Source organism: Chanodichthys erythropterus, chromosome 1 (genome assembly GCF_024489055.1).
Source record: "Chanodichthys erythropterus isolate Z2021 chromosome 1, ASM2448905v1, whole genome shotgun sequence".
Classification (NCBI taxonomy): Eukaryota; Metazoa; Chordata; class Actinopteri; order Cypriniformes; family Xenocyprididae; genus Chanodichthys; species Chanodichthys erythropterus.
This window is the reverse complement of record NC_090221.1, coordinates 475,545-503,539: the sequence shown is the minus strand read 5'-3', so window position 1 is coordinate 503,539 and position 27,995 is coordinate 475,545. Positions and strand designations below refer to the sequence as shown.

General features: G+C 37.9%; 3 protein-coding genes across 3 annotated transcripts in view; 2 read left to right on the top strand and 1 right to left on the bottom strand.

The window, feature by feature from the left end:
• Positions 1-92: 92 nt before the first annotated feature.
• p2ry10 (P2Y receptor family member 10) lies at positions 93-5,051 on the top strand. Its single transcript, XM_067410771.1, has 3 exons — positions 93-228; positions 1,142-1,350; positions 2,196-5,051. The coding sequence occupies exons 2-3, from the start codon at positions 1,184-1,186 to the stop codon at positions 3,028-3,030; spliced, it is 1,002 nt and encodes a 333-aa protein (XP_067266872.1). The 5' UTR covers positions 93-228; positions 1,142-1,183; the 3' UTR covers positions 3,031-5,051.
• A 10,384-nt stretch (positions 5,052-15,435) lies between these two features.
• gpr174 (G protein-coupled receptor 174) lies at positions 15,436-24,396 on the top strand. The gene is made up of 2 exons (XM_067384344.1): positions 15,436-15,760; positions 22,969-24,396. The coding sequence occupies exon 2, from the start codon at positions 23,221-23,223 to the stop codon at positions 24,202-24,204; it is 984 nt and encodes a 327-aa protein (XP_067240445.1). The 5' UTR covers positions 15,436-15,760; positions 22,969-23,220; the 3' UTR covers positions 24,205-24,396.
• Positions 24,397-25,596: 1,200 nt separating this feature from the next.
• The window catches only part of commd5 (COMM domain containing 5), an 8,243-nt gene continuing 5,844 nt past the window's right edge, over positions 25,597-27,995 (bottom strand). Inside the window, exons 6-7 of the mRNA XM_067384357.1 lie at positions 27,171-27,246; positions 25,597-26,302 (exon numbers count right to left, since the gene is read on the bottom strand). Of these exons, the coding sequence (XP_067240458.1) occupies positions 26,201-26,302; positions 27,171-27,246 (178 nt within the window). The 3' untranslated portion in view covers positions 25,597-26,200. The remainder of the gene's footprint in view (positions 26,303-27,170; positions 27,247-27,995) is intronic.

The window sequence follows — 27,995 nt, the reverse complement described above, 5'->3', positions numbered from 1 at the left end:
TGTGTTCATCTGTGCTTTCATCACTCTGTGAGTTTATAACTAACTGACTACCACTAAATCAACAAAAACAGTTTCACTTTCCTGAGACACGTCACGGCTTGTGTCTGTTAGTGGTCTAGCTGAAAAATAACGTGACGTTCATATAACTTCCTCTTGCTGCAGCGAGCTGCAATGATGACCTGAACTGGAAAGCACCAAATTCAGGCAGACTTCAGCTCAGTCCAACAGGTAGGACAAACCTTTCATAACAATAAAAGACTTGTTCTGCTTAATTCTTCCTTTCTATGTACACTTGAAACATACCTGGATTAAGCAAACAAACAAAAAACTTACAGTGTGCAATTAATTCTTCTTACTGAATTTAAATGTGAACTGCAAATATTTCATTAGGAATAGTGAAGTTGATTCTGTTGTTGCTATTTTCGTCGCTGCGTTTACTGATGAATCATTTTCACAGAGTTTATTTCACCATGTCTTTTCATAGTCAAATCACTGACGTATCATCACATCTGTCGCAGCAGAAACTAAACACATGACAAGAAATAAAATGACTCTAACTGAAGAAAATAATAAATTAGCAGATTTGCATACTTGTAAAACCTGAGTTCCTCCATTTGCTCAACATGTGCTTTCAGTTACACAGCACACAGCTTTACATTATTAGATATTGTTTCTGATGACCAAAATGTTATGAAAAATCTTAAAATAACTTTTCTAAATCAGAATACGAGACATAAGCACATAAAGACGTACCATATGGGTATAAATATGTACACCCATGTCTCACACTTCCTTTATGCTTGCACAGGAAGGGAGTTCACAATTATGAAACATTATATTTATTCAAACGTTTTAATATAATAACATTAAAATTTAGGCAGATATTAAGTAGCCTCAAAAAGTATTAGAGGATTTAAGTCAGTCTAAGAAATGTCTGAATGTCGCATCAGTATCAAAACTGCCATGTGCTGTAGTTCATCACTGATGTTTGTCAACCATTTTGCTTGATCTTTTGCTCATGTATGTACATTTCGGCCACAATTTGGCTGTATAAGACAAATTTGTGAATATACATTTATATATGTGTGTGTGTGTATTGTATTGGAAGGAATTTCAAAGTTGGTTTAATTTCATTCCACAGTGATTTTCTGTCTACAATAAATGAAATCCAAGTTTCACAGTCATGAATATGTCATATCCGAACATCATGGTGAACTACTCCTGTTCAACCAATATGACTGACTGGGAAACAGCCATGAACCAGCTCTACACCTTCTTTTACCTGATCATCTTCATCCCAGGCCTGCTGAGCAACACTCTGGCTCTCTGGGTTCTGTGTCGATTCATAAGGTCAGTGTTTCAGCCTCAGTGATAACTTAATAAATCCGGATTCACACTGTATGATTTGGCCGTCTGAGACAAATTTTGTGAAGATACCTCTGATCCTAGGCCAAAATCTGAAGTCTTTGATCGCTAGTTTGACATGTTCGCCCACAGCCGATCAAATTTGACCTCTGATGAAATTCTGGCAGTGTCAGCAGTTTAGAGGCTTTTCCAAAGACAAAATCAAATCAAAGACCAATAGGAGCGCAGAACCTGATGATCAGAGCACCGCCTGCTCCACACAGTCTTCATTTTCATCCAGTTCTGCTTTCAAGAAAAGCCACGATCAGAATTAACTCTAGAGATAAGTTTTGTTTGCTGGCCACCATTTCAGTCCCGTCACAGATCGTGTCATTGATTGAAGAAGAGAGAAGACACAGTCTGACATTAGATCCGTCAGAGCGCCACGGCTTACAGCGCGGATCACGTTCGTACAGTCTGACAAGCAACAGTCATAAAGGACTATTATAATTCGTACAGTGTGAACCCGGCTTAACGTACATCTGCTGGAGAACCAAGCTGGTTAACAATATTACAGCTAGTCACTCTGTTCAGAGGTGGTGCAGTTAGCTTTTAAGCATTTTGACAGATTCAGAGTGTAAGTTGAGTAATATGAAAACTTTTTACAATCATTTCCTCTGAGAAATTTCACTGTTAACAGAGTCTTTCCTGGACAGCTCAGTGTCATTGTGACAGTACTGATCAAGCTTTCAAACCACATCAGGAGAATCTGCTTTTCTTAGATGTATTTCCAGAGGTCTGTTTAGAGTCGCGGGTGTCTTGTAACGCCACGGGTTTTCTTCGATTCACAGCAAAAAGACGAAAGCCATCATCTTCATGATTAACCTGACCGTAGCTGACCTGGCTCACGTGATGTCGCTGCCCCTTCGAATTCACTACTACATCCATCAAGATTGGCCTTTTGGCAGCGGGTTGTGTCTGCTGTGCTTTTACCTGAAATACCTTAACATGTATGCTAGCATCGCTTTTCTGGTCTGCATCAGCATCCAGCGCTGCGCTTTTCTCATGCGGCCGTTCCGCGCCAAGCACTGGAAGTCCCGCTATGACGTCTGCATCAGTGTTGTGGTGTGGGTGGTGGTGGGGCTCTGCTGCTCACCCTTCATCTTAATGAGGAACAGACCGGATCCAGCAAAGGAAAACGGAACCTGCTTCAAAGACCTGCCAATGCGAAAGCTGGATTTTCGCTTAGCCATTTCCATGATGGCCGCTGCTGAACTCTTTGGATTTATTGGTCCATTATTCATCATTGGCTTCTGTACTTACTTAATAGTGAACTCTTTGCGACAGAGGAGTCGCACCGACCAATCCACCGGTAACACAAGAAAGGCCTTGCGCATGGTCAGGGTGTGCACAGGTGTCTTCCTCTTCTGCTTCGCCCCCTACCACATCAACTTCCTGCTTTATCTCATGGTAACCCAGTGCATTATAACAAACTGTGAAGTGAGCCGGGCCATCAGACAGTTTCACCCTATTTCTCTCTGCATGGCGAGCCTGAACTGCTGCCTCAACCCTCTCATCTACTACTTCCTGACCACCGAGTTCAAGCAGCAGCTGTCCCAGCACGGCAGCTCCGTGCTCAGAGGCCGTCTGATGAGTATGGAGAGCACGTCTTCCTATCGGGAATGAGTCACGGGCACTGCATTATCATGAATGAGGAATTTTTCTTTTTTGTTCAAACATTTAGTGTAGGGCTGCAGCAAGCGACTGTTCAGTATTTGTTTGTTTGTCATTTTCAGTTTCACATCATGCTTAAATCTTGCTTGAAAATATAATACAAACATAAAGCTTACAATATAAATGAACATTTTATGTCCATCAAGTATTGTTTTGAACAAAATGATTCCTTTTCATGGCATAGTTGCAAACACTGTATGAAGTTTTTGAAGTTTAATAGTGAAAAGCATTAAAGACTAAATTTGAATGGAGCAGAAATTAAACTTTCTATGGACTGCGTGACACAGACTTTATGTTTTTATAACGCAGACATCAAATTCCAACAGGATGAACTGACAATGTTTGAGCCTGAACAGATGAAAATCACTGATAGAAGTGAAAATACCAAACTAACTTTATCTGACAATGACTGAGCCAACTAATCATTTTAAACTCCTGGTTATTTGGGTTATTTGACAAAGTTAAAAAATAATGGAAATAATATTGCATATTCATGGATCTATGGACACCAGATGAACATATAATTGGATACTGTTTTCACACTATTCATGTGTTGCTCTTTAATGTTCATTATTGTCTTGTACTTAGAATAGATTAGATTAAATGTGTTAATGTTGAACGTTTAATAGTGTTTAACATTTAACATTTTGATTCATGTTCCACAAAAAAAAAAAAAGAAAAAAAGAAAATCATGGTTTAGAATGACATTAGGATGAAAAATTAATTACAGAATTTAAATTTTTAGGGGACTTCCGGTATAGCGATTGAGGGAGTGGGATTCGTCTGGGATTTTAATAGTTAAAGATGCACTATACAGGATTTTCAGTAACACAATTTGTAAACACAACATTCAGACCCTCCTCGTGGGCGGGGCACCACCAGAAGACACACCCCTTTCCTGACATGACATCAGTTGCACACACAGCCAAATGACTCAAAAGAATCAAGCACGTTTTGTCTTTTTTCTTCAAGGGCAGGTAGATTTGGGTGTCATCAGCATGAAAGTGAAATGACATGCTTGTGTCGTAGGATGGCCCTTTAAGAACGTGTGTTTGGGTTGTTCAGGCAATCACATTCCTATATACAGGCACAGGTGTGATCTTCCTCCTCATGGCATCGTTGGTGTGACTTGTTTGTGTGCCACTTGCATTTTCTCCACTGCTCTGAGTATTCGGTGTATCCAGGCCTTGTTAGTGGTTATGTAAGTGTATCTCGCACAGAAGAAGTGCCAGCTGCTGTTTTGCTGTGGCTCATGTAGAGTCTGGATTGCTGCTTGTTCTCTGTGGTGTTGAACGCCGTTATTTTGCTGTTTGCCTGGATGTGCTATAAAACTGTGGCCTTTTGTTCCGGCGCCACCTGGTGTGTGTGTGTTAAACTGAATGTACTTGTTTAGTTTTTCTCTATTGGCTCATTGTTTATTGTATTTTATTTAAGTAGTTAGTATATATTTTTTTGTTTGTTTGTTTAATTGTAGTGTTCACAGTTTTGAGCCTTATCTAATGTTTTGTGCAAAGACATGATTGTAAAAAAAACAAAAAAAACCTTTCGATTATCTTTTTTTGTTGTTTGTTGTATGGGAAAAAATCCTTGTTTTTTTATCATTTTGATTTATTGTTGTTGTTACTATTATCATTATCATTTTCATCTTTATTGTTGTTGTTGTTTGTGTTGCTTTGAGGGTGTTGTGCAGTTTGTGTTTGTTTTCTTTTTTGTTTGTTGGTGTCATGTTGGCCGGTCCATTTGGTCTGACTAAAACACAACCCACTGGCAGACTATCTTGTTAAAGTACAGTGTACAATAACTGAATGTTTGCATCATTGGATCTCCTGTACAGTATTGTGGCCACCTCAGCAATTAATGCCAATGAATGTTTAGCATTTGGGTTAAGCTAACTGGTAAAATTTTAGATTTTTTTTTTTTTTTATTATTGATGTTGATGTGTTTTAATCATGGAGAAATAAACTGATGATTTTGTGGCATTATGTTTTTGCTTGTCATTCTTCATTTGGAGGCTTGTGTGTTTGGGTCTCTATTTTAGGGGCATTCATTGTGTAACTGATTAGTGCACAATCACACTTGTAAAAATGGACCCCAAAGGAAGCATTTATTTAAGCATGATATATATTTATCATGATACATTTGAAATGATTCTATAATTTGATAGAATGGTTGGGTCAAGATTTGATATTTTAAGCAAGGGTTTAGCAATTGCATGTATTTTGGGACAGTAGCATTAAGAAGAGACTCGTATATTACAGCTAAAATAATTGGCCCAACAACATTGAAGACCTGAAGCAAGAACCGAGTGGGAACGATGTCTTGCGGACATGTGGTAGGTTTTAGCTGCTTAGTTATATCATGGAAAGCGATCAAAGAGATTGCCTGGAATTCTTTAACAGTTGAAGTACAAAGAAGGGGAACAGACAAATCACAATTTGGAGGAATAATAATGTCTTATGTCAACATTTTATCTGTAAAGTACTTTCTAAAGAAGAAAACTTGAGAAAGTACTTTACTTTCTTACTTTCTAAGTACTTTCTCAAACTGAAGCTCACAGACAGGCAAAAAGTAAAATACAGTTGTCATTGTTTACACACGCCGACTCAATATTGTTCACACTTATTTCTAATAATGAGATCAAACCAACTGCACAAAATGAGCAATTTCAGAGTGCACAGCTGGCACAGGTGTAAAACTATATAAACAATATAATCCTATTTAAACCTACACATACCTAACCTCCTCACACTCACCCGGTTACTTCTTGACCTGAAATTAGGGGGGGGGGATACTCTGGGTTCGGGCCAAATACCGAGCACGGAGCCTTCACCCTGAACAGCATGCAAAATAAGCATACCATTTATTCAATATGACTTATTTGTAAGTGTGAACATAGGAATCAAGTCAAAAACAGCGCAAACAGGAGTGGACACAGACAAGAGTATCGTCACACTTTAGATTAGGGTCCAGTTCTCTCTAGAAACTAACTATTAACTATGACTTTTGCCTCAATAAACTCCAAATTACTGCTTATTAATATTTAGTAAGGTAGTTGTTAAGTTTAGGTATTGGGTAGGATTAAGGGATGTAGAATAGGGTCATGCAGATTAAGGCATGATAATAAGCAACTAGTTAATAGTGAGAATTGGACCCTAAACTAAAGTGTTACCAAGAGTATTACTGAAGGTGGATGGTTTGTAAGGCCCACCTATACATTTACATGTACATTTATTCATTTGGCAGACGCTTTTATCAAAAGCGACTTACAAGTGAGGAATACAACAAGCGAGTCGTCATGACGAGGCAAAAAGACAAGAAGTGCTCATAATACAAGTTATAGGCAGTGCTCAGATTATCCTAAAATACAATAGAGAGGGATTAGAGGAAGCGAAATGATAGGAATAAAAAGTTTTCTTTTTTTTTTTTTTAAGATGAGGTTAAGTGATCACGAAAGAGATGGGTTTTCAGCTGTCTTTTGAATATTGCCAGGGATTCCGCATTCCGGATGAAGGCAGGAAGATCATTCCACCAACAAGGAACAGTGAACGAGAACGTTCTGGAAAGTGATTTTGTACCTCTCTGTGATGGTACCACAAGCCTTCGCTCCTTTAATGAGCGCAGGTTTCTGGTAGGAGTGTAGACTCATAAGAGTGAGTGGAAGTAGGAGGTGCTGAGCCTGTGGTGGATCTGTAAGCAAGCGTCAACGCCTTGAATTTGATGCGAGCAGCAAGTGGTAGCCAGTGAAGAGAGATGAAGAGAGGCGTGACGTGGGCTCTTTTGGGCTCGTTTAAGACGAGACGTGCTGCTGCGTTCTGAATCATTTGTAGAGGCTTAATTGTGCATGATGGCAGTCCAGCCAGAAGTGCATTGCAGTAATCAAGCCTAGAAATGACCAGGGCCTGGACCAGAAGTTGTGTTGCATGTTCTGTTAGAAAGGGCCTGATTTTCCTGATGTTGTATAGTGCAAATCTGCATGACCTTTGCAATGTGGTCTTTGAAGGTCAGTTGATCATCAAGGATTACTCCAAGATTTCTGGCCGAATTTGACGGGGTAATTGAGGATGTACCTAGCTGGATGCTGAAATTGTGATTTAGAGTCGGATTGGCAGGGAAGACGAGAAGCTCAGTCTTAGCCAGGTTGAGCTGCAGATGATGTTGTTCCATCCATGCCGAGATGTCCGCCAGACAGCTTGAGATTCGTGCAGCTACTGTGGGATCATCTGGTTGGAATGAAAGGAAGAGTTGTGTGTCATCAGAATAGCAATGGTAGGAGAAACCATGTGCCGGAATGATGGGACCAAGTGATGTAGTGTAAATGGAGAAGAGGAGGGGTCCAAGAACTGAACCCTGAGGAATACCCATGGTCAGTTGATGAGTAGTCTACTCACTCACATAGTATTGCACATGAGAATTGTAAACAATTTTTGAAATAAACAGTCCTTGGCAAGTTAAGTGTGTGGTGGGATGGGGTGGGAGTGTTAATGTTTCTGGTTCAGGATGTAGGGGTTTGGACATGGTTCAGAGATTTAAGTTGAGGGCTCTTGCAGCCTGGGGAATGAAGCTGTTGAGCAGTCTGGCAGAGCGGGCTCGGATGCTTCTGTATCGTCTTCCTGATGGCAGGAGCTGGAAGAGAGGATGGGTGGGGACCTTCACGATGCTGGTGGCTTTACTGGAGCACTGTGCAAGGAAAATATCCAGGATGGAGGGGAGAGGGACACTGATGTTCTTTGCATCTGCAGATGGTCTGCATCTTGTGGTCTGCAGTGCTGCAGTTCCCAATCCAGACAGTGATGCAGCTGGTCAGCACACTCTCAGTGGTGCCCCTGTAGAATGACAGGTGGAGACTTGTTCTTTTCAGACGGCATAGGAAGTGGAAGTGCTGCTGACTCTCTCCACAGTTGAGCTGCCGCTAGTCAGTGGGAGGTGGTCGACAGAGTTCCTCCTGAAGTCCATCACAACCTCCTTTGTCTACGCTACATTGAGGGACAGGTTGTTATCACCACACCATCTGGACAGTTGTGCCACTTTCCCTCTGTCGACTGTTTCATCGTTGTTGCTGATGAGGCGTACCACAGTTGTGTCATCAGCAAAGTTGATGTGGTTGGAGCTGAACTTGGCAGTGCAGCATAAAGAGCAGCCCTTGTGGGGCACCTGTGCTCAGTGCTCGAGGTGTTGTGGCCGACATGGACTGACTGAGGTCTTCCAGTTACAAAGTCCAGTATCCAAATACAGAGCGAGTTGTTAAGGACCAGCAAGTTTAGCTGGTTGATGAGCTGTTGTAGGGTTATTGTGTTGAATGCTGAGCTGAAGTCAATGAACATAATTTTAACATAAGCGTTTTTGCGCTGTAGATGGGTGGGAGCCTGGTGGAGGGTGTAGGATATTGCATTGTCCGGAGAGCGGTTTGGACGGTATGCAAACAGGACTGAGTGCTGGAGACATGTTTGGGAGACTGAATTTGATGTGATTCGACTAACCCCTCAAAGCACCTCATCATGATTGGGGTCAGTGCTATAGGACACTAGTCACTGAGACAGGACACAGGTGACTTCTTTGGTACAGGTACGATGGTGGTGGACTCGAGACATGTGGGGACGACAGCCTGGCACAGAGAGGTGTTAAATGTCTATTAAGACATCTGTCAGCTGTTCAGCACAGTCTCTCGGCGCATGTCCTGGATTCCTTACGTCAGCTGGAGACAGACAGAACACCTCGTCATTGGGAGGTGTGGGTAGTTATTGTGCGGGTGTGTTATTCTGCATCTCAGACCATGAGTAGAAGTGGTTGAGTGCATCTGGGAAGAATGTGTCATAATCACAGGCCTGTGGCAGGGGATGGTAGTCAATGATGGTCTGAATGGCTTGCCACGGGCTCTGTGTGTTACTGCTGTCTGTGAAGTTATTGTTCATTTTTGTGCATACAACTGTTTTGCCTTTTTGATGCCACGTGACAAATTGGTCCTTGCCATTTTAAGGGCTTCTTCATCTCCTGAACTGAAAGCATCTTTAGCAGCTGTCCTGTGCCATGTGGGGATGGTCTTGGTGACTGTCACATCATCAATCCACTTGTATAAGCAGTCACTGTATCAGTGTATTCTTGAAGGTCTGTGTGATCGGTGTAGTTGGCTACCTCTTTGAACTTGTTCCAGTCGGTCCCCGAGTGTTGAAATAGCATCATTTGGCCACGCTGTGATGTACTTTTGAACAGGTTTGGCAAGGTTGAGAAGTGGTCTGTATGCTAGAATTAGCATAACAGAAATGTGATCCGAGCACCCGAGGCCTTGTATGCATTTTTCCCCCCATTGTGTAAACCAGGTCTAATGTGTTGTTTCTCCTTGTTGCAAAGTTCAAGTGTTGGCAGAACTTCAGCAAAACTTCCTTTAGGTTTGCATGATTGAAATCACCAGATATAATGAAAGAGCCATCAGGGTTGTTCATTTGTTGCTCGCTGATAAAGCTGTGGCTGAAGACACCGCGGCTAAAGACTGAATGGCTAATGACTGCTCGGGTGGAATAAGGCAGGACAGGTCACCAGCGGAAAAGTCAAGGTTATGTTCTGTGATAGTGATATCATGATTTCAGGAAGGGCCTGATCATCCTAATGTTGTACAAGGTAAATCTGCACGATCAGGCAGTTTTAGTTGAATGTTCTGTGAAGCTCATCTGATCATCAGTCATAACTACAGGATTCCTGGCTGTCCTGGAAGGTGTGATTGTTGAAGAGCCTAGCTGAATGGTGAAGTTATGTTGAAGTGTTGAGTTCACTAGAACCACAAGAAGTTCTGTCTTAGCAAGTAGGGGCTTATAGAATTAGTTCACTTTCAAATTAAAATTTCCTGATAATTTACTCACCCCCGTGTCATCCAAGATGTTTATATCTGTCTTTCTTCAGTCAAAAAGAAATTAAGAATTTTTCTCCATATAAGGGACTTCAATGGCCTCCAAACGGTTGAAGGTCAAAATGTCAGTTTCAGTGCAGCTTCAAAGAGCTTTAAATGATACCAGATGAGGAATAAGAATCTTATCTAGAGAAACCATCGCTCATTTTCAAAAAAAATAAATAAAAATTTGATATGTTTTAACAATAAATGCTCATCTTGAACTAGCTCTCTTTTCTTCTCTATTAGAATTGCATGATGAGCTTGAGACATGATCAACAGAGGGTTTTTTCACAGCCTACCTGACTGAAAGAGCTCATTATTTATGCAGGGCATTAGAGCTATTTATGCGATTCTTTTGTCTTCTCAGGTGAGAATCACCCATTATTCATGATGATTCACGCCTCCACGCATACTGTGTTTCTTGACCAAAGATGTTTTCGAAAATTTGAATCTTTCTATTGTTTTATATGAACAAGCAGGCAGCATACTTTTTACATAACTTTGAAGCAAAAACTCTAGTCTACAACCTCCAATACCCAGAAATCTTGTGAACAAAGATTTAATATATATTTTTGGCTTTATTTCAGTGACTTAAGTTTTTTGTTTTTTCAATAACCACGCATAAACGTTATTCCTTAAAAAACACAAACATGTACATACATGTTCCTCACATATTATTGTAGCCTAGTTTGTGCTGAATACAGTGTAATGACACTTTTTCCATTAATATGTTTATGAACAACTGAAAACAGTACAAATATCAGGGCATGTCAAAACTTCTCCAGGGCCCCAAAAATCCTCAGACCCCTGAGGATTAAAAGTGAACTAATCCTTAAAGGTGGCAGTGGTGTATAAAGTATTCGAAAACCATACTTGAGTAAAAGTATAGATATCTTGCCAGAAAATGACTTTGGTAGAAGTTAAAGTCACTGTTTAGAATGTTACTTGAGTAAAAGTTTTAAAGTATGTGATATTTTTTGTATGAAAGTAAAAGTACAAGTAAATGTAAAATACAAAAGGAGCAAAAAAAAATATTAAAAATTGTTCTATACACAGTTTGAGCAGCAAGATTGTGTTCAGTTTTAACTCTCTTACATTTTGTTTCTTTAAATTGGCTAAAGGTTTATTTTAATTTTTATACATAAAAATACTAATATATTAATTATACATTGATGATTCATTCATGTTAATTTATAGTGCATTATAACTAATGCAAGAGACAACTTTAAAATGTTAAAATGTATATGATGAAATCAAAAATTAACAATACTTTTATTAACCTTAACCAATGTTACAAATGTACTCTTATTGTAAAATGTTACTATTTCATATAAATCCAAACAGTCATTCTTAAAAATTACCATCTTTACACACAAAGGCATAGCATGGGTCTATTATATGTGTACTTTCACACATTATTTGGCTCCATTTTAGAAAAATTGATGATTATCTAATCAAAATATGTGTTACAGTGCCGATAAAAACTGAAATTGAATAGGCTACATTTCTGATTTGTTATTCTTCTGTCGCTGTATGAGAATACAGTTTAAATATGCAACTTCGCCGGATAATGAATGCATAACAGCGAACAAATAGTTATAAACTAATGCAAATGAATGGTAACAATCTTGATATTAAACAGTTGGTGTTTTTTTTTTTTTTTTTTTTTTGTCACATTGTTTTAACCGCTTGAGGTTACTACTAATGTCAGCCTCGACGACAAACATACTGTTCTCCACTAATGCAGCATCTAGTCAACAAACTAATTACTTTATAGTGATATGAAAACATGTACTGTAGTGTACATTGTATAACATACCGTTTTGTTGTCCGTTTTAAATCGTTTTGAAGTGACCCGCTCTGTGCAGCCTCACATCACGTGTCAAAAGAAACCATACGAGGCATCAGTGATAGTTTTTATTTCGCCTCTAGAGGTCGCTCTCGTGATGTCTCGTAATGACAGCGCACTCTTCTCAGCCGCTCCAGCAACAGACGCAACCCGGAAAATTAAATCAACCGCGATTGTGCGAGCACTTGTTTGCACATGCTTGCTTGCAGTCTGTGTTCTTCCGACTTTATTTTGTAGTAAGTAACGAAAATGTTTTGGGAAAATGTATCGGAGTAAAAGTATATAATTTATTTAGGAAATGTAGTGGAGTAAAAGTAAAAGTTGACAGAAATATAAAAACTCAAGTAAAGTACAGATTCTCCCAAAAAATACTTAAGTACTGTAACAAAGTATTATTACTTCGTTACATTACACCACTGTAAGGTGGTGGTCCTTCATCCCACCAGAAATATGTCTGCCAGCCAAGCTTAGATACGTGAAGCTACTGTTGGGATCATCCAGCTAGAATGAGTACGGATGATGACTGCTCTCTCCGGTCTTAGAGCTTCAATAACTAACAGCAGGGCAATTTCAGTTCAGTGTCTACTTTTGAAAAGGGACTCATCTGAGAAGAACTGTATTGTTGATTACTATTTTGAAGTGTTGTGTAATGAAGTAATGTGTGGAGAACAGAAGCAAAGAGCAAACAAGATGGATGAAGTTTGCTACTCTTGTCTCGTGTGCTTTATTGTTTATGAACTCCTGACAGACACCACAGGATGCCACAGAAAGGGTTTCAAAATCCAGCAAATTGCCTGAACTGGCGAGAGGAGACTGGGAAAGTGACTCCCCCTCCCGAACTCCTCTGCCAGTTCCACCCGCGACCTGCACAAACAAATCCCCCACACTGCCTCAGCAGGAGCCGCGGGGTGCAGACGCTTGAACAGGCCAAGTGTGAGCTGAGCTTCCCCATTTTCTGCATATTTGGGAGTAATCTGTCACATGCTGTAATGCTGGGTGCTCCAGAGATAATAAAGAGTAGGATCCAAGTGCAGTATTGGTGGTTTATTAATAAAATTAGTGCTCAAAGTGGGCCGGTACACAGCCATAGCGTACCCTCCGTTTGTCTGATGTGTGTTTATCCATGGATTGTCATGATATCTGCAGTTCTTTGTCATAAATGTCGTTTACATAATGTGATGCAGGAGCGAAACACTGTAAAGTTTTCACTGTGTTCACTCATCACACTGTTTCCTCCAGCGAAAATGGAACGCAAAGACTTTAAAAAAATGTTATTTTCATTTGAATATTTAATTTTTTTAATTAAAACATATTATTGTGGATGTGGCATTAGATTAACATCATGCACAGAATTTTTTTTTGGTTTAACTTGAAGTAGCCTAACCAGGTTCTTAAAATTTTGAGTTCATTTAAACTAAAAATGTGAGTTGACTCAAAGAATTAGATTAGTTTATTCAACAGAAACTCAAAATGTTGTATTATCTGAAGAACACTTGTGAACCTTAGCTGATTTGACAAAAGATTTGTGAAATAATGAAAATATTTCCTACAGTGCAGCGGCAGACAGCACTCTTTCAATGCACTGATTGACAGGTTTCTTTAAACTGCTTACACACATTTTCAAAACTTAACACACAAATCCAAGAATTGCACACACAAAATGCCTGACATCTCTTGAAAAATGAAGCACTGCATTCAAAATATCACAAACACATCTAAAAAGCAAACATTTGTCTTACTTTGCAAACACCTTTGCTATAATTTTCTATTTATGGATATACCGTATACACACAGTTAATCAAAACCTAAAGCTCTTCTTTCATGAGCTCCTGTGTACATTTCTGTACAAGACTGAAATTAACTGGCAGAGAGATGTTCAGTTTACGGTAAAGCAAGATTGAAACCAAACTTCTTTTTTACTGTAAGCATTTGTGGTTGTGAATACACAGTAAGAGAGAAAAGAAATACATCAACCATGTGCAGTTGGACAGAAACATAGGTTGTGTTTGAAAAAGGAAATCATGATTCTTCCTGTTAGATTTTTGTGTGTTATATACATGCATTTTGCAAAAAGTGTTTCATGAAATTGAAGGCTGAGAATTAATGTATGCTTTCACAGATTTGGTGTGTGGTTTGAGTGTCAGGTTTCAGAAATAGTGTGACAAGTAAAGATTTTGTGTGTAAACAGTATTTTACAGTTATTTTGTTCTACTAAATAATGATCCAGCAGTCATATTTATAGCCTTAGAGTAAAGGGATTTGTGGTCTTGATGTTACTTTGAATTATAGAAATGAAACATTTATAAATTCATGTTCTGTTATTTTTGTTTTTAATAAAAAAACAAAAGGAATGGTTTAATATTGGGGAGATGAAACATATTGCCGATCTAGATATAATATAAGTATTGTCTATATTCTAAATTAATATTAATGAATATGAAATGATTAGTTAATATGATCTGAAATGAAGTCACTATAGCGATTGATGTAATAGGTAGTAGAACCTACTGTATGTATTGCTCCTGCCTACCCTACACATGTTTTTAATAAGCACTGAATAAAATAACAAAATGTAGCCACACAAAGGCCAAACAGAGTAAATCAAGACGAGTGGAAAGAACTGAAAACCACGTGTGAAACACCAGACAAAGAACATGGGAAAACTGGGTTTAAATGCTAACAAAAAGATAACAAGGACAGGTGAAGGTGGTGAATTGTCATGGAAACGAGTGAGGGTAACTATGGAAACAAACAAGGTACAAACCAAACAGTAACTAAATACAGAAACAATAGGAACAGAAAACACTTAACAACTTAAAAGTCCTTTAACACAAGACAGGAATCATGACATTATTGAGGTCAGACTTTAACACACAGAGATATAAATGTCTTACAAGATCGAATGCTTTTGATGTCAAAAATCAATTTATTCAGAATATCTGATGAGAGTTGAGAGAAGGGTTATTGACCATTTCAATTCGATCAGGGATAGAAGCGTGATTCAGTGAACTGACACAACACATTCACTTAAAATTATGAAATTATATACACTCCATGTATATATACATATATATATATATATAGCTATATATATATATATATATATATATATATATATATATATATACACTCCACAATCATGTGCTAAGAATATAACAGAAAACAGGCTGAAAGAGAAAATATCTGACAAAAATCAGTTAAAAAATAAATAGAAAACAAAATAAATTAATAAATAGCCCTGAGTTCTTTCTATTAATTTAATATTTTGAATGGCATAAAGCACAGCTGGCTGGAATCATCAATGTCTGGCTCTCTTTCAGTCAGTCAGTCAATATAAATGTAAGTAATTAACTGTGGATGTATTTAGCAAAAAGTGCATAAATGTGTACAATGCTGGAATATTCAGTTTCCAGTCAAAATGTCTGTTATGATATGTAAATCTAATGCAGAATTGTTTTTTTTTTAATTGTTTTTTTTTATTTTTATGAATGACTTAAAAACAGTAAAGAAAAGCAAAAGCAACTTATCTCAGGAGAATGTTGTTTTTTCATCACCAGCAGCGATCAGCCAATGCTGTGACAAATAGCAGAAGTAGGAGTATAAAAGCAGCAGAACGCTGTTCACTCCCCCACAGGAAACTACTGACATCGAGAAAAAACTGTCAGCGTGAGCTGACACAGAAACAGAAAGTACATCAGTCGGGATACTATATATATATATATATATATATATATATATATATATATATATATATATATATTAAATACAGGAAAAAAGTCAGAACTGTTTCAAAGGAGATGTGTTTCCATTAGTGAGTTGGACTGATGTAGATATTGAGAAACAGGGAGTTTATCTGATGAAACGTTGTCTGCTTTGGGTTGCGGTCACATGTTCATGGGTTGCAGTGTGTTTCTGTCAGACATTCATGCAGGGACCACATTCACTCACTCGAGGTAAGATACTCTGTTATACTGTCCTTTACTGCGTGTGGATCAGACCATTATTAACTGTGGTAGACCGAATCCTAGCCCTAAACTGGGCTGAACCTCAACTAGAGTAATGCTCACATGGCCTTCTGGTGTATGAATATGGTGGGTTGACAAACGCAGGGGCATCTTTTTTTACATGCTTTCAAAACTCAGTAAGACTAAACTGCTGATCTCTGACATTAAGATTCATTTTTCACTCTTACACTCTTAAAAAAGAACACAGAAATATGAAAGTCAAGCTGAATCTAAAGACAGTCTGAAGTTCAATAATATGAATAATACTTCTTCTACTAATAATATACATCAACCAAAAGATTAGTTTAAATAATATTATTCAGTTGACCAAAAATTTCACACTAACAGATTGTCACAGCTGATATAAAACTGGCTTATATAAATATGAATCTCAAATGCCCAGAGTTCTGGTGAGGTTCTGGCTCTGCTTTGATTGTTCATCTAAAATTATTCTGTTCATTACTTTACAATGAACAGAGTCCAGGAAACTGATCGTTTTAGCAACATTTCCGTTGTGAATTTGCGTTTTGTTCTTTCTCAGTGTGACTTTTACCCTGTTAGCCTTTATGTCCATGGGCAGTTATTTCAACAGACTGTTTATAACAATATTATTTTAATACATTTTGTATCATCCCACCTATATCCAATACCTATAAAAAATAAATAAAAAAAACATATATTCATCACATATGCCATACTAATCAGCATATTAATATTTTATAGATAGATGGTTTTGTGTGTTTGTAGGATTTCAAGATGTAATCATTTATGTAGTCTGAGAGAGAAACATCAATAATCAATAGCAGAAAATGATGAATTCTGTGTTAATTATAAAAAGCAGTCAAGTGGGATGATATGTTACTTTGAAACGAGTGCAGTAATACACGGAAATTCCCATACAGAGATAAATGACACACTTTCATCGTGAACCTTGTACACACACCACCCACAAACCAACACACACACACACACACACACACACACACTGTGACAAACAGCAAAAAGGGAAAAAAGGGTTTCCAGATTATTATACTGAATAATTGTGACCCACCTAAAAAACATTGTGTTGCATTTGCCCTCAGGGGTGTTCGGTGTGAATCTAGTGAGTTTTGCCTATATGAAAACAATATGAAAAACAACTCTCTCAGTTCTCTCTGAAAACACACAGACCTCAGTAGGTGCTCTGAATCAGGTGGTCAGGAATGCAAAATGTGTTTAGAAGGTACGTGACAGTTATCCATGACCCTGAGAAATGATGCAAATGTATTTTACTGTCCATTCAACTTTTATCTTTATAATTCACAATGCATGTGAAATGAACTGTACAAATGGATCCATGTTTGTAAACACAAATGTTTTCTTTTGTCTGAGTGTATCATAATTTGTGTATGCAACAAGTAAGATGTGCGTTTGTGTATCAGGTGACGTGTTCATTCACTGATGCTTTTCTGAGTTCATCCTATTTGATTCATTTGGCTTTGAATAATGAATAAGCTGCAGTGCTATTATTATAGTCTGCAAAATTCTGAATTACAAGAATGTGAAGCATTTTGTACAAACAGAGGCATGTTTGTGAATACAAATGTTATATCTTGTGTGAATGTATCACTTTTTGTACATGTAACATGTAATATGTGTGTTTGTGCATCAGGTGATACGCCTGCATGCATTCACATCTTTACTTAGTGTGTCCTATTTGATAAGTTTTGATTTTAAGACTTTCTTCTGCTGTCTTACACGATCCTCACAGAACTGTGCCAAAGAAATTCAGCAGCTCCACTGAGTGATGCCAAACGCCAATGATTTTATTCATGATTTACACTGTTTTGGTAGTTTGACTCTTCTCATGTGACTCTATTACAGAAATACTTTCACTATAGATCTGTTTAGCACCACAGCAAATTCAGTTAATATTATTAATATTTTGTCAAACTTACATCATAAGACACAGAATAGATTAAGTTACTGTTTGCCCAACAAATCTTTGACAAAAGCGTTCAGAAACCCCAACAGAGCTGTTTTTTCAGTACTTCATTCATTTGGGCTTCTTTATTCACCTTATTCCGCCACGCCCATTTTTAATTCTCCGCTCTTCCACATTTTGTCATCCGACTTCCGCTAAACTGACTCGGCACATCCGGTAGCTAGATCAGTAATTAAAAGATTGTTTATTGTGAGCTATAACTTTAGAGAAATGACAAATAACGTTAATGCAGTAAATGTTTCAAATTGGGAGCACGGAGAAAACTTTATACGACGATCAGATAGTCTCATACCGTCACTGTTAACGGCCGTAACTGTTAGACGATATGAGGAAGTGGCCGGAGTAAACCATGGGACTGAGTCGATGGAGCAGCATGTAGAGGGTGTAGGTGAAGACGACTGGGATTATTTTAAATCAGTTTTGTTAAAGATAACTTTGTGATTTGTATTTTAGAAAATGTGTAATTTAACACATTGTGATAAAATCAGTCGTAAGAGTGTTTGCTGTTATCAGGAAGCTAGACAACTTTTACTGACCTTCATGTTTCACCATTTAATTTTCATATGCAATAAACCAAGATAGAATTGATTTGCAAACTTGACATGACTTATTCTATTTAAATCAGAATACTTCATCCCTTTAAATTGTAAGAGCTCACATTATATGGTTTTATTAAAAAGATACTGACAGCTATCATCTGGCCACATTGTAAAGATAAAAAGAAACCCCATCACATTTGATCATATTGTAAAGGTTTATAGAAATAATTTTAAGATGGACAACATTTGGTCATATTGTAAAGGTTCATAAAAATAAATACATACACTATTTACACTGATTAGTTAAAGTAAAACCACAGCACAGAGAAACATACCTAAAATCAACATTTATTCGTCCTCTACATCAGAAATCATGTTGCTCAGAAGGGTAAAATGGGCAAATTCTCTAAAAGATCAATTTTAGGGGTGAGGTTAATTTGAACTGTTGTAAGAAAGGATTTTGAAGATTTTCAGTCATATGACCCATGTACATTAGTGATGCGCCTGGTGTTGGTGTCTTCTTCAGAGAGTTGTGTGCGTCTCTTGGTGAATGCTGGAATGACAAGTTTCACCTTCCTTTGATATTCAACAGTGTTTTGATCTGTCTGCATTGACAACATTGTATGCGAACTGAACTTAGCTGGATGATGACATCACTGTTTACTCCAGTGCTGATATAGATAAATTATCATCCTGATATGACCACCCTAATGATCACCCTGCAATAAATTACGACGCAGCTCCATCAGAGTCGTCAGAAGCTGATCCCAAGTGTGTAGCTGGAAGCTGTTGGTGTATATATTGGGAAGGTGCTCGGCGGCTGAATGAATGGTGGTTGTTTCTCAGCACAGTTGTGTACAATGGCGCCAGCTCAACGCATTTCATTCTCATATCAGATGTAGGAGGCTTCAGATTGAGATGTGATTTTGAAGTGTAGTTGTGGTCAAAGACAGATGGATCCTCCCAGTGTGTTTCTGCATCACAGTTCAGGGCATGTGGATGTGATCGTCCTCACAGTTGATCACTGACGCTCATCGATGCATCTGTGGAAATAATATAACCATACACATTTTTTTTTACATTAGTAATTATTGATCATGAGAATTAATATAAGATTGCATTACTTTAACAGAACAGTGTGTGAGAGAGATGCATTAAAAACAAGACAGTATATACACAATCTCTAACTAACTCTATAGTTAGGTCAATATCAATATGAGAGATGTAGCTAGCTAGCCTGCTATCACCTGCAATCTCTATGAATTACAGGAATAATGTAAGTAACTTAAGCTATTTTTAAACTATAATGTACCACAATCCTATCTTAAATATGTATCATTGTACTATCCTACATATGAAATATATAGGTGGCAATTGTAATAACGCAAGATTCGTTGTATTTTGTGAACTGCTCTTCTGTATTCATAGAACGGACTTCACAAATCTAACGTTAGGTTAACATGTAGTTAGCTTACCTGAATCTGCCAACCTGTTCAGCATCCGCCGTGACTTATTTACCGGAACATCGTTGCCGAGCCATTTCTCGGGGAAAGGGTGTTTGTCAGTCGGCCTCCTGTCCATGAAATGGTGCGAACACACATAAGGGCGCTTGGGTGGTCACTTCAAGTTTAGCGCCTTCAGCCATTGCCTCGGGTGCTCCTCGTCTTAAGGTGGTGGGTGTAAAGTGTACCACAACACTCGGACCACTTCACATTGTATTCGTAACATCGTTGATGCCGTTTCAACTGATCTCTCTTCTTAATCTAATTGTTATGACAGCCCCTAACTGAGCATATAATACTCATCCACCGTTACAGCTATAGGATTACCGCTAGCGACTACTAAGATGGAAGTAAGATGACAAAACGAACGTAATGGCGCCACCATTGATGTCGCGGAAAATAAGGTGAATATCTCTGTAAGCATTAGTGGTTCAGCTGAAACTGAGGATGATACACAAATGATGATCATTTATTATTCCAGTAAGGCATCGGTGGATTTAGAGGTGTGGCGTCTCTCAGGAGACTTCATGATTCAATCTTTATTCTGCTGCTTTTTTCAGCGATTCGGATTTCGGATTTTATCGCATTCTATAACCGAACTCACTCCTGTAAATGTTCAGGACTCACAGCTGCGTTTTCACTGAAGCCCTGCTGTGTGAACAGAGTATGCTAAAATTATAGTATTATATTATGTTTTATACTTGGTTATACTTTTAATAAAACAAGAGGGCAGATAACTGGCAACACCCTGTAGTGTGAGTTTCATCACTTACACAAGCAGTTTTATCACAACTCAGAGACCATATTTGACATAAAATAGTAGATGTCTAAAACACTTTGACAAGTTTATTTTCAGTGTGAGAGAGAAGACAGAACAGTGTGAAGAAAAGTAAAACCACTGATCATAGTTCACACCCCAATTCAGAACAGAATTCAGTCACCAGCAGCCGCAGACGAAAAACACGATGCTTACAAGGAAGAAGGAAACAAAGTCTGCATATATACGTAAACAATATTAACACATATTCTCCACAAAGAAACAGGTAATTCACCACAAAACAAAAAAAAGATAGTAACAATAGTTGTGCTAGTCCTGAAAAAATGTATAAATACCTTGAATGAACACTTGTATTAAATCCTTTTAACAATTTATAACAGTCCTTTACGATTGTTGCTTGTCAGACTGTAGGAACATGATCCTTGTGTCACACTGGGGGATCTCAGCTGTCATTTATGTCAGACTGTACGACAGTTAAGACAGTTAAAGACTACAGATTTTTGCCTAGGATTATAGGAATCTTTTAGGTTTCTCAAAATTTGTCTCAGATGACCAAAATGGCCAAAATCTCACAGTGTGCACTCGCCTTTAATCAAATATCTTTAAGATAACTAGACTTAAGAAAAAGGAGTTAAAATCAAATGGATGGTTCTTCTTTAAAAGATACCTACAAAACCGAGTTTCATGAAAACAACAGGATTTACGTAAATAAGACACTTCACAATACTTCTTAAGCATACGGTTCGCTCATATTTCATTCAAATACTAATCATTCTGAGTGTCCATCAGACATCCGGGCAGACTTTTTGCCTACTGTTTTATGAGTGCGTTCAGTGAATTCAGACATACTTCTTTTGTCACATACTGTTTTTCACCAACTATTATAGTAGAGAAGTATGTTCTTTCAGATACAGCCTATATATCAAAATAAGACTACTTTCTACCTCAAATGATAAAACCCATACACAGAGCTACAGTTCCTCACGACCACATTTAAGTGAGTTAATGAAACTCAAGGACACACAAACAACTCTGCAATTTTAGAGTGAACAGCATTAAACAAATCGACATACGATAGCTCTCGCTCAGTTCAAATCTATATGCGTCCATAAATCACTAAAGCATGAATGAGCAAACATTACCTGATAGTAAAGCATGCTTGTTTGAATGGATGGATGAGACGAGAGCACTACACTACTGTGTGGCGCAGGTCCTTCATCTCATCTGGATACGGCCTGGATCCGGTTGACTACGGTAAACCTTGGGAAAAACAGAGACTAATATTATCGTAGACGCCATCCTTCTTCTGATGAGTTCATCAGGCGTTATGGGAAGTGTTCCCGTATGCAGCCTAATAATTGACATGATTTGAATTATAGAAGTAGAGATAATGTGTTATGTGTGTGCCAGGTTAAAGAGATGCGTTTTTAGTCTAGATTTAAACTGATCGCAATAGACGTGAAGGACTATAATGCATTAAGAGCTCGCTCAGCTAAAACATTTAGTGCTTTGTAAGTAATTAGCAAGATTTTAAAATCTGTACGATGTTTAACAGGAAGCCAATGCAGTGACGACAGAACTGGGCTAATATGGTCATACTTCCTAGTTCTAGTAAGAACTCTAGCTGCTGCGTTTGGACCAGCTGGAGTTTGTTTATCAAGCGGGAGGAACAACCACCCAGTAGAGCGTTACAGTAATCTAGCCTTGAGGTCATGAACGCATGAACTAACTGTTCTGCATTCTTCATTGAGAGCATATGTCGTAGTTTAGATATATTTTTAAGATGGAAGAATGTGGTTTTACAGATGCTAGTAACATGACCTTCAAATGAAAGATTGGTATCAAAGAGCACACCCAGGTTCCTAGCTGACGACGAAGACTTAACAGAGCAGCCATCAAGAATCATTAGAATCTAATTATCTCGCCCTGTCCTACTCTAACCACTGAATTATTCTGAGCGTTAGCGTTCATAGTGCAGCTCTGGAGAAAGTGATGTCATCGTCCAGCTCAGTTCAGTTCAATAGTATCAATGCAGACAGATCAGTAATATTGTTGAATATTAAGTGTCCCCGACTAAGCAAGCCAGAGGCGACAGTTTCAAGAACCCAAACTCCAACAGGTAAAGAAAAGAAAATGGAGAAAAAACACATTGGGAGAAACCAGGTTCAGTCGTGGTCCAGTTAAACAGAGTTTAATAATAAGATACATTTGCAACTTTTGTGAAGTTCATGGATAACTGTGCATGTCTTTGTTAATAATTATGAGACTAACTTCATCCCATAGTTTTCCTTCTAATGTTAGACTATAGGAATGCTTTATGGTATATAACTTAAGCCGTCTCTGCTGTCTTTCAGAACCGGACACATTGAAACTACAACTCTTGTGCGGAAGTAACAATGTCAGAAGACTATTTCTGGGATTTTTTAAATAACCACATTTTGATAAGGTATTTTTGTGTTTACTGGATGCTGTTTTGGACTTTGAGAGGTTTCTAACAAAGTGTGCCATCCCAAAACTACAGTGCAATGCCAAGCTGAACTCAATAAACCCTCAACATTCATAGAGTTCATTGGAAAACTCTCGGATTCCAGTTAAATGAGAGGAAGATGAGTGACAGCAACCTCTCCTGCAATACCACTGACCTACAAACAATACGAGATTATCAGCATCATATTTATGCAGTCTTCTACACAGTGATTCTAGTTCCTGGACTGATCGGCAATGTTCTCGCGCTCTGGGTTTTTTATGCCTACATAAAGGAGACAAAGAAGGCAGTGATATTCATGATCAACCTGGCCGTCGCCGATCTGCTGCAGGTGCTATCGCTACCTCTGCGCGTCTACTACTATTTGAACAATTCATGGCCTTTCGGTAAGATCGCTTGCATGATCTGTTTCTATGTGAAATATGTCAATATGTATGCCAGCATCTTCTTCCTGGCCTGCATCAGTGTGAGACGCTGTCGGCTCATCATCCAGCCGCTGCGCTACAGCAGCTCAAAGAGACGGCGGGACCGCAGCTGGTCTCTGGTCGGGTGGTTAGTGGTGTGTTTGGGATGTCTGCCGTTCCCTCTTCTACGGAAAAACGCAGAAGAAGATAAAGATGCAAAATGCTGCTTCGCCGAGCTACCCATGATAAAACTCAGCATGGGAGAGGGAATATCCCTTGTGACAGTTGCAGAAATCACCGGATTTCTTCTTCCGCTGGCTGTAGTGGTCACCTGCACCTGGTTGACCGCAGCGAGTCTGCGTGAGAAAACTTCCGTACCGCAGGACACGGGGGAAAAGCACAAGGCGCTCAAGATGGTGTTGAGTTGTGCTGGTGTATTCCTGGTCTGTTTTGTGCCCTATCACATAACTTTCCCTTTAGACTTCTTGGCCAAATCAGCTAACGTTAGTGATAAATTTAAGTTTGTAGTCCTCCATGTTCATCCAATTACCTTGTGTCTAGCGAGTCTGAACTGCTGTCTGGATCCAGTGATGTACTACTTTACCACCGATGAGTTTAAGCGTCGCCTGTCCAGGCCAGAATTGCAAGAAAGTTTGCCATTACAAATCAGAGGTTCTTGCTCCACAAACTGTGATGTCTGAAGCCTCGAGTACAGACAGAGACTGCAGAGGGACGTCGCTTTTAAGCCATAAAAAAACAACAACTTTCTGAATGTACAGTCGATGAACTGAGAAATGTGTATTCAGACTGCAGAATATTTTTGAAAGTCAGCTGTGTATTGATATGATTTGTTGTGATATGAGATCATTTCTCAAATAAACCTTGTTCTGCTCTTAAAGTTCAGGACAAAAAAAAAAAAAAAAAGTAGTGATCATATTTTTGTAGAAACTGATCTCTTTTTTTTCAGTATTCTTTGCTAAATAGAAAGTTCAAAAGAACATAATTTATTTGAAATATATTTGTGTAACAATGTTAAAGTCTTAAAGGGTTAGTTCACCCAAAAATGTAAATTCTGTCATTAATTACCCTCATGTCGTAACACAAATTAAGATATTTTTAATGGAATCTAAGAGGTTTATGACTCGTCCACAGACAGCAATATAATCAAGACTTTCAAGATCCAGAAAGGAACTAAAGACATCGTTAAAACAGTCATGTGACTGCAGTGGATCAACCTTAATGTTATGAAGAGACGAGAATACTTTTTGTGCGCAAAAACAAAAATAACTCCCTGTTTCTCCTCTGCTATGCTATTTTCATTGCAGCTTCCAGGTTCTATGTCCAAACGGCTCAGTATTGGCCAAAGCTGATCATGTGATCAACACGACGCATGCGTGTGATTCTGATGCAGGATATTTCTGATCCATTTAATGCATTCTTTCTGAATAAAAGTATAACTTTCAAATATTTTTACTGAAAGTGTTTAAAAACTGTAGTAAACTAACAATCAGGGTGCTATATTGTTAAGAAAAAAATGTTAAGACACAATTTAAGATTGTTTTTAACCTTGCTTCAGATACACTTAATTAATTTCCTATGACATACAGGTTTTCTCTGCTATCTAAAACTATCCACTTTTCCATCAGAGTACGCCGGATTACATCTGAACTGTTGTGTCAGTTTTAAAATCAACCAAAGTGTTACCCAAAGCAATTCAGTTAAAAAACTTTAAAAGCAGTAAAATGAAGTCACATACACACACAGTAACATCCTCTCAGTTCTGATGGTCACAGTAACGTCTGGAACACACGGACATGTTCCCGAGGGAGTTTAGAGCTCTACAATTCATTTAAAAGATGACAAAACTCAAAACTCATCAGCCTAGCTCATTTCAGTGATGATGTTTCAGATTATTTAAAGCAGCTTCACTTTATTAAACAGGAAAATAACAGCTTTAATGCTGAAACAAATATGTTTTTATTAAATCATCTCATTTCAGCTATAAGCTGATCGACAGAAGACAGCGATCAGTTCAGTTCAATGATAGTGTAGATGCAAAGTTCATAGTTTTATCTGATTTGTCTCTCGCTCAAACATTGATTTTAAAATATTTAATATAATACTAATATGATATATAAATAATCTCTAAAGTATAAACAAGGCTTTAGATGATCCAATGAACTCTGTTTATCTGTTTCTGTCATCATTGCTTCATGGCCTGCTCCTGCTCCAGTCATTACATTTTTGGGTATCAGACAAAACGGGATATCTTCTGGCAGGATCCGGTGTCTGGGGTTCGATCACATCTGATATTTCTGACATGGAGAGCTGATCTAACATGACATTTTCTGCAAAATCCAACCTGAAAAATCTTCTGTACTGCAACTTTAAATAGTAGAATGACTGTGAGAAGAAACTTATGTCAATAAGAGAGATATCATTTATTTTTATAGATAAATGTGGTAAACGGTGTTTCTTGTCCACACACTGACAAACAAGAATCAGTTTAACACAATTAACCACAAATCATAAAGTTTATAAAAATGAATTCAGTACTAACAAAATTGCCCAATTATTAGAAAAGACTAGACAGATTCGGAAGAACCTCATAAGTGATTTTCATCAAGAGTGTTTTTCTCACTGCTGACACAAATATTATCTTTTACACAAGGTAAACAATTTAATCTAAATTATCTATCAGTCTTGAATTTTGAGAATACTTCTCTTTTCTGTGTCATTCATTTCCTTTAAAATTAGAGACACATTGTACCGAAGCTCCTGGAATTTGACAACTGGAACCTAGAAAAGAGAGAGAGAGAGAAATAAATGAATAAATCTCTCTCTCTCTGTCTCTCTCTCTCTCTCACACACACACACACACACACACACGTTTGTTTTTGTGAAATGTGGGGTCATTCCATAGGCGTAATGGTTTTTATACTGTACAAACTGTATTTTCTCTCCCCCTACCCATCACAGGAAACTGTGCACACTTTTACTTTCCTCACAAAAACTCTTCTGTGTGATTTATAAGCCTTTTGAAAAGTGGAGACATGGGGAATGTCCTCATAAATAACCCTCTCCTTGTAATACATATGTCATGCCCATGTCATTATACACATTTGTGTCCTGATGTCTCACAAAAACATGTACACAAACACACACTTACTTAAAATCAGGTTTAAATCTTAACAAATTTTCAGTCTGTTTTCAACAAAGCAGTCAGCTGAACTCGGAACACTTGGAATAACGCACTCAATTCTTTTATGTTGCATTAAAGTAGTTCATATGAATCTTGAGTGTTATTCCAAGTGTTCCGAGTTCAGCTGACTGCACTTTTGGGAACTCTTAGGCAGCAGAAATGGAGCAGTATCAACTATATTTATTTTTGCATTTATTTTGGGAGTATTTGTATGCTTAACCTTTTGTTCTGCATTTTTAACAAGTCAATACAGTTTACAGAAAATAAGCAGACCTAATAAAGTACTCTTTGTTATTCGTCAGAAAATATGATTTTTTTTACAGCACTTTTCAATAAAATGCAGATGCTAACATTCATAGGCTTCTGTTTTTGATACATCTGTAAATATCAGATAAATTAATAATAAAATGGTTTGACTACAGTGTACTACGAAACAATGTAATCGATCAGTATAAGAACCATTACCTCAAATCGATACATATGTCCATCTGAGAGTTTCATCTGCATGAGAATGGAGGGCTGCAACGCTCGAGCCTGTGAGCTGAACCACACAAACATGAATTATCAATCATATGATGCTCACGTGCTTCCGTTCACATTAAACATACGCTAACTGATACAAAAGCTGCACAATTCATTTTAAAAAATTAAATAAATATAAACACTTTTCATTTTTATAGCTTCTTTTCACTTTTCTGTTCATTGTTAATTACAGTATTTTATTTAGATATAGCTCCTGTTGCTTCAGAGGTTTGAATGTGTGTTTTTCAGGGTTCCCGCTCTCTCTTCGACACCAGATTCAAGGACTGAACCGTCGAAGATCGATCGCTCGCTCCGGTCTGCCTCGCTGCCGAGTGGTTTCCATCAGTAAGCTCTGTATAGCTTTTGTTTTGAATCATTCCGTGTTGTTTATATTGTTAAATAAAACTTACTCATCACCATATATCAGATATGGTCTAATATTGTCTAAATCATATTAATCTGACAATGCTAGCTTTAACGCTCAGGGGTCAGTGGTCACGCCGCCGATAACACCTCGGTATTTTTCTTACCAGTGCGAAAGACACTAAAAATACTCCGGCAATTTAGGACATACAAATAAGAGTTATATATATTATTAAAAACTCTGGAATGTCTTCTTTTATTTGTGTACACACAGTAAAAATTTTTTTGCTTTTTGCAAAATAAAGAAAACTAACATGATGTGTGATCTGTCGTCTCGCTCTGAATGACAGTCCACAAAAATTAACTAACTTAGTGAATACAAATGACACAAAAATGAGATTTATG

Bases quoted from the DNA above. Each gene is read 5' to 3' on its own strand.
- gpr174 (XM_067384344.1), top strand. From the start codon at position 23,221: ATGAGTGACAGCAACCTCTCCTGCAATACCACTGACCTACAAACAATA.
- p2ry10 (XM_067410771.1), top strand. From the start codon at position 1,184: ATGAATATGTCATATCCGAACATCATGGTGAACTACTCCTGTTCAACC. The intron at 1,351-2,195 runs GTCAGTGTTTCA...TTCGATTCACAG, and splicing joins GTTCTGTGTCGATTCATAAG to CAAAAAGACGAAAGCCATCA.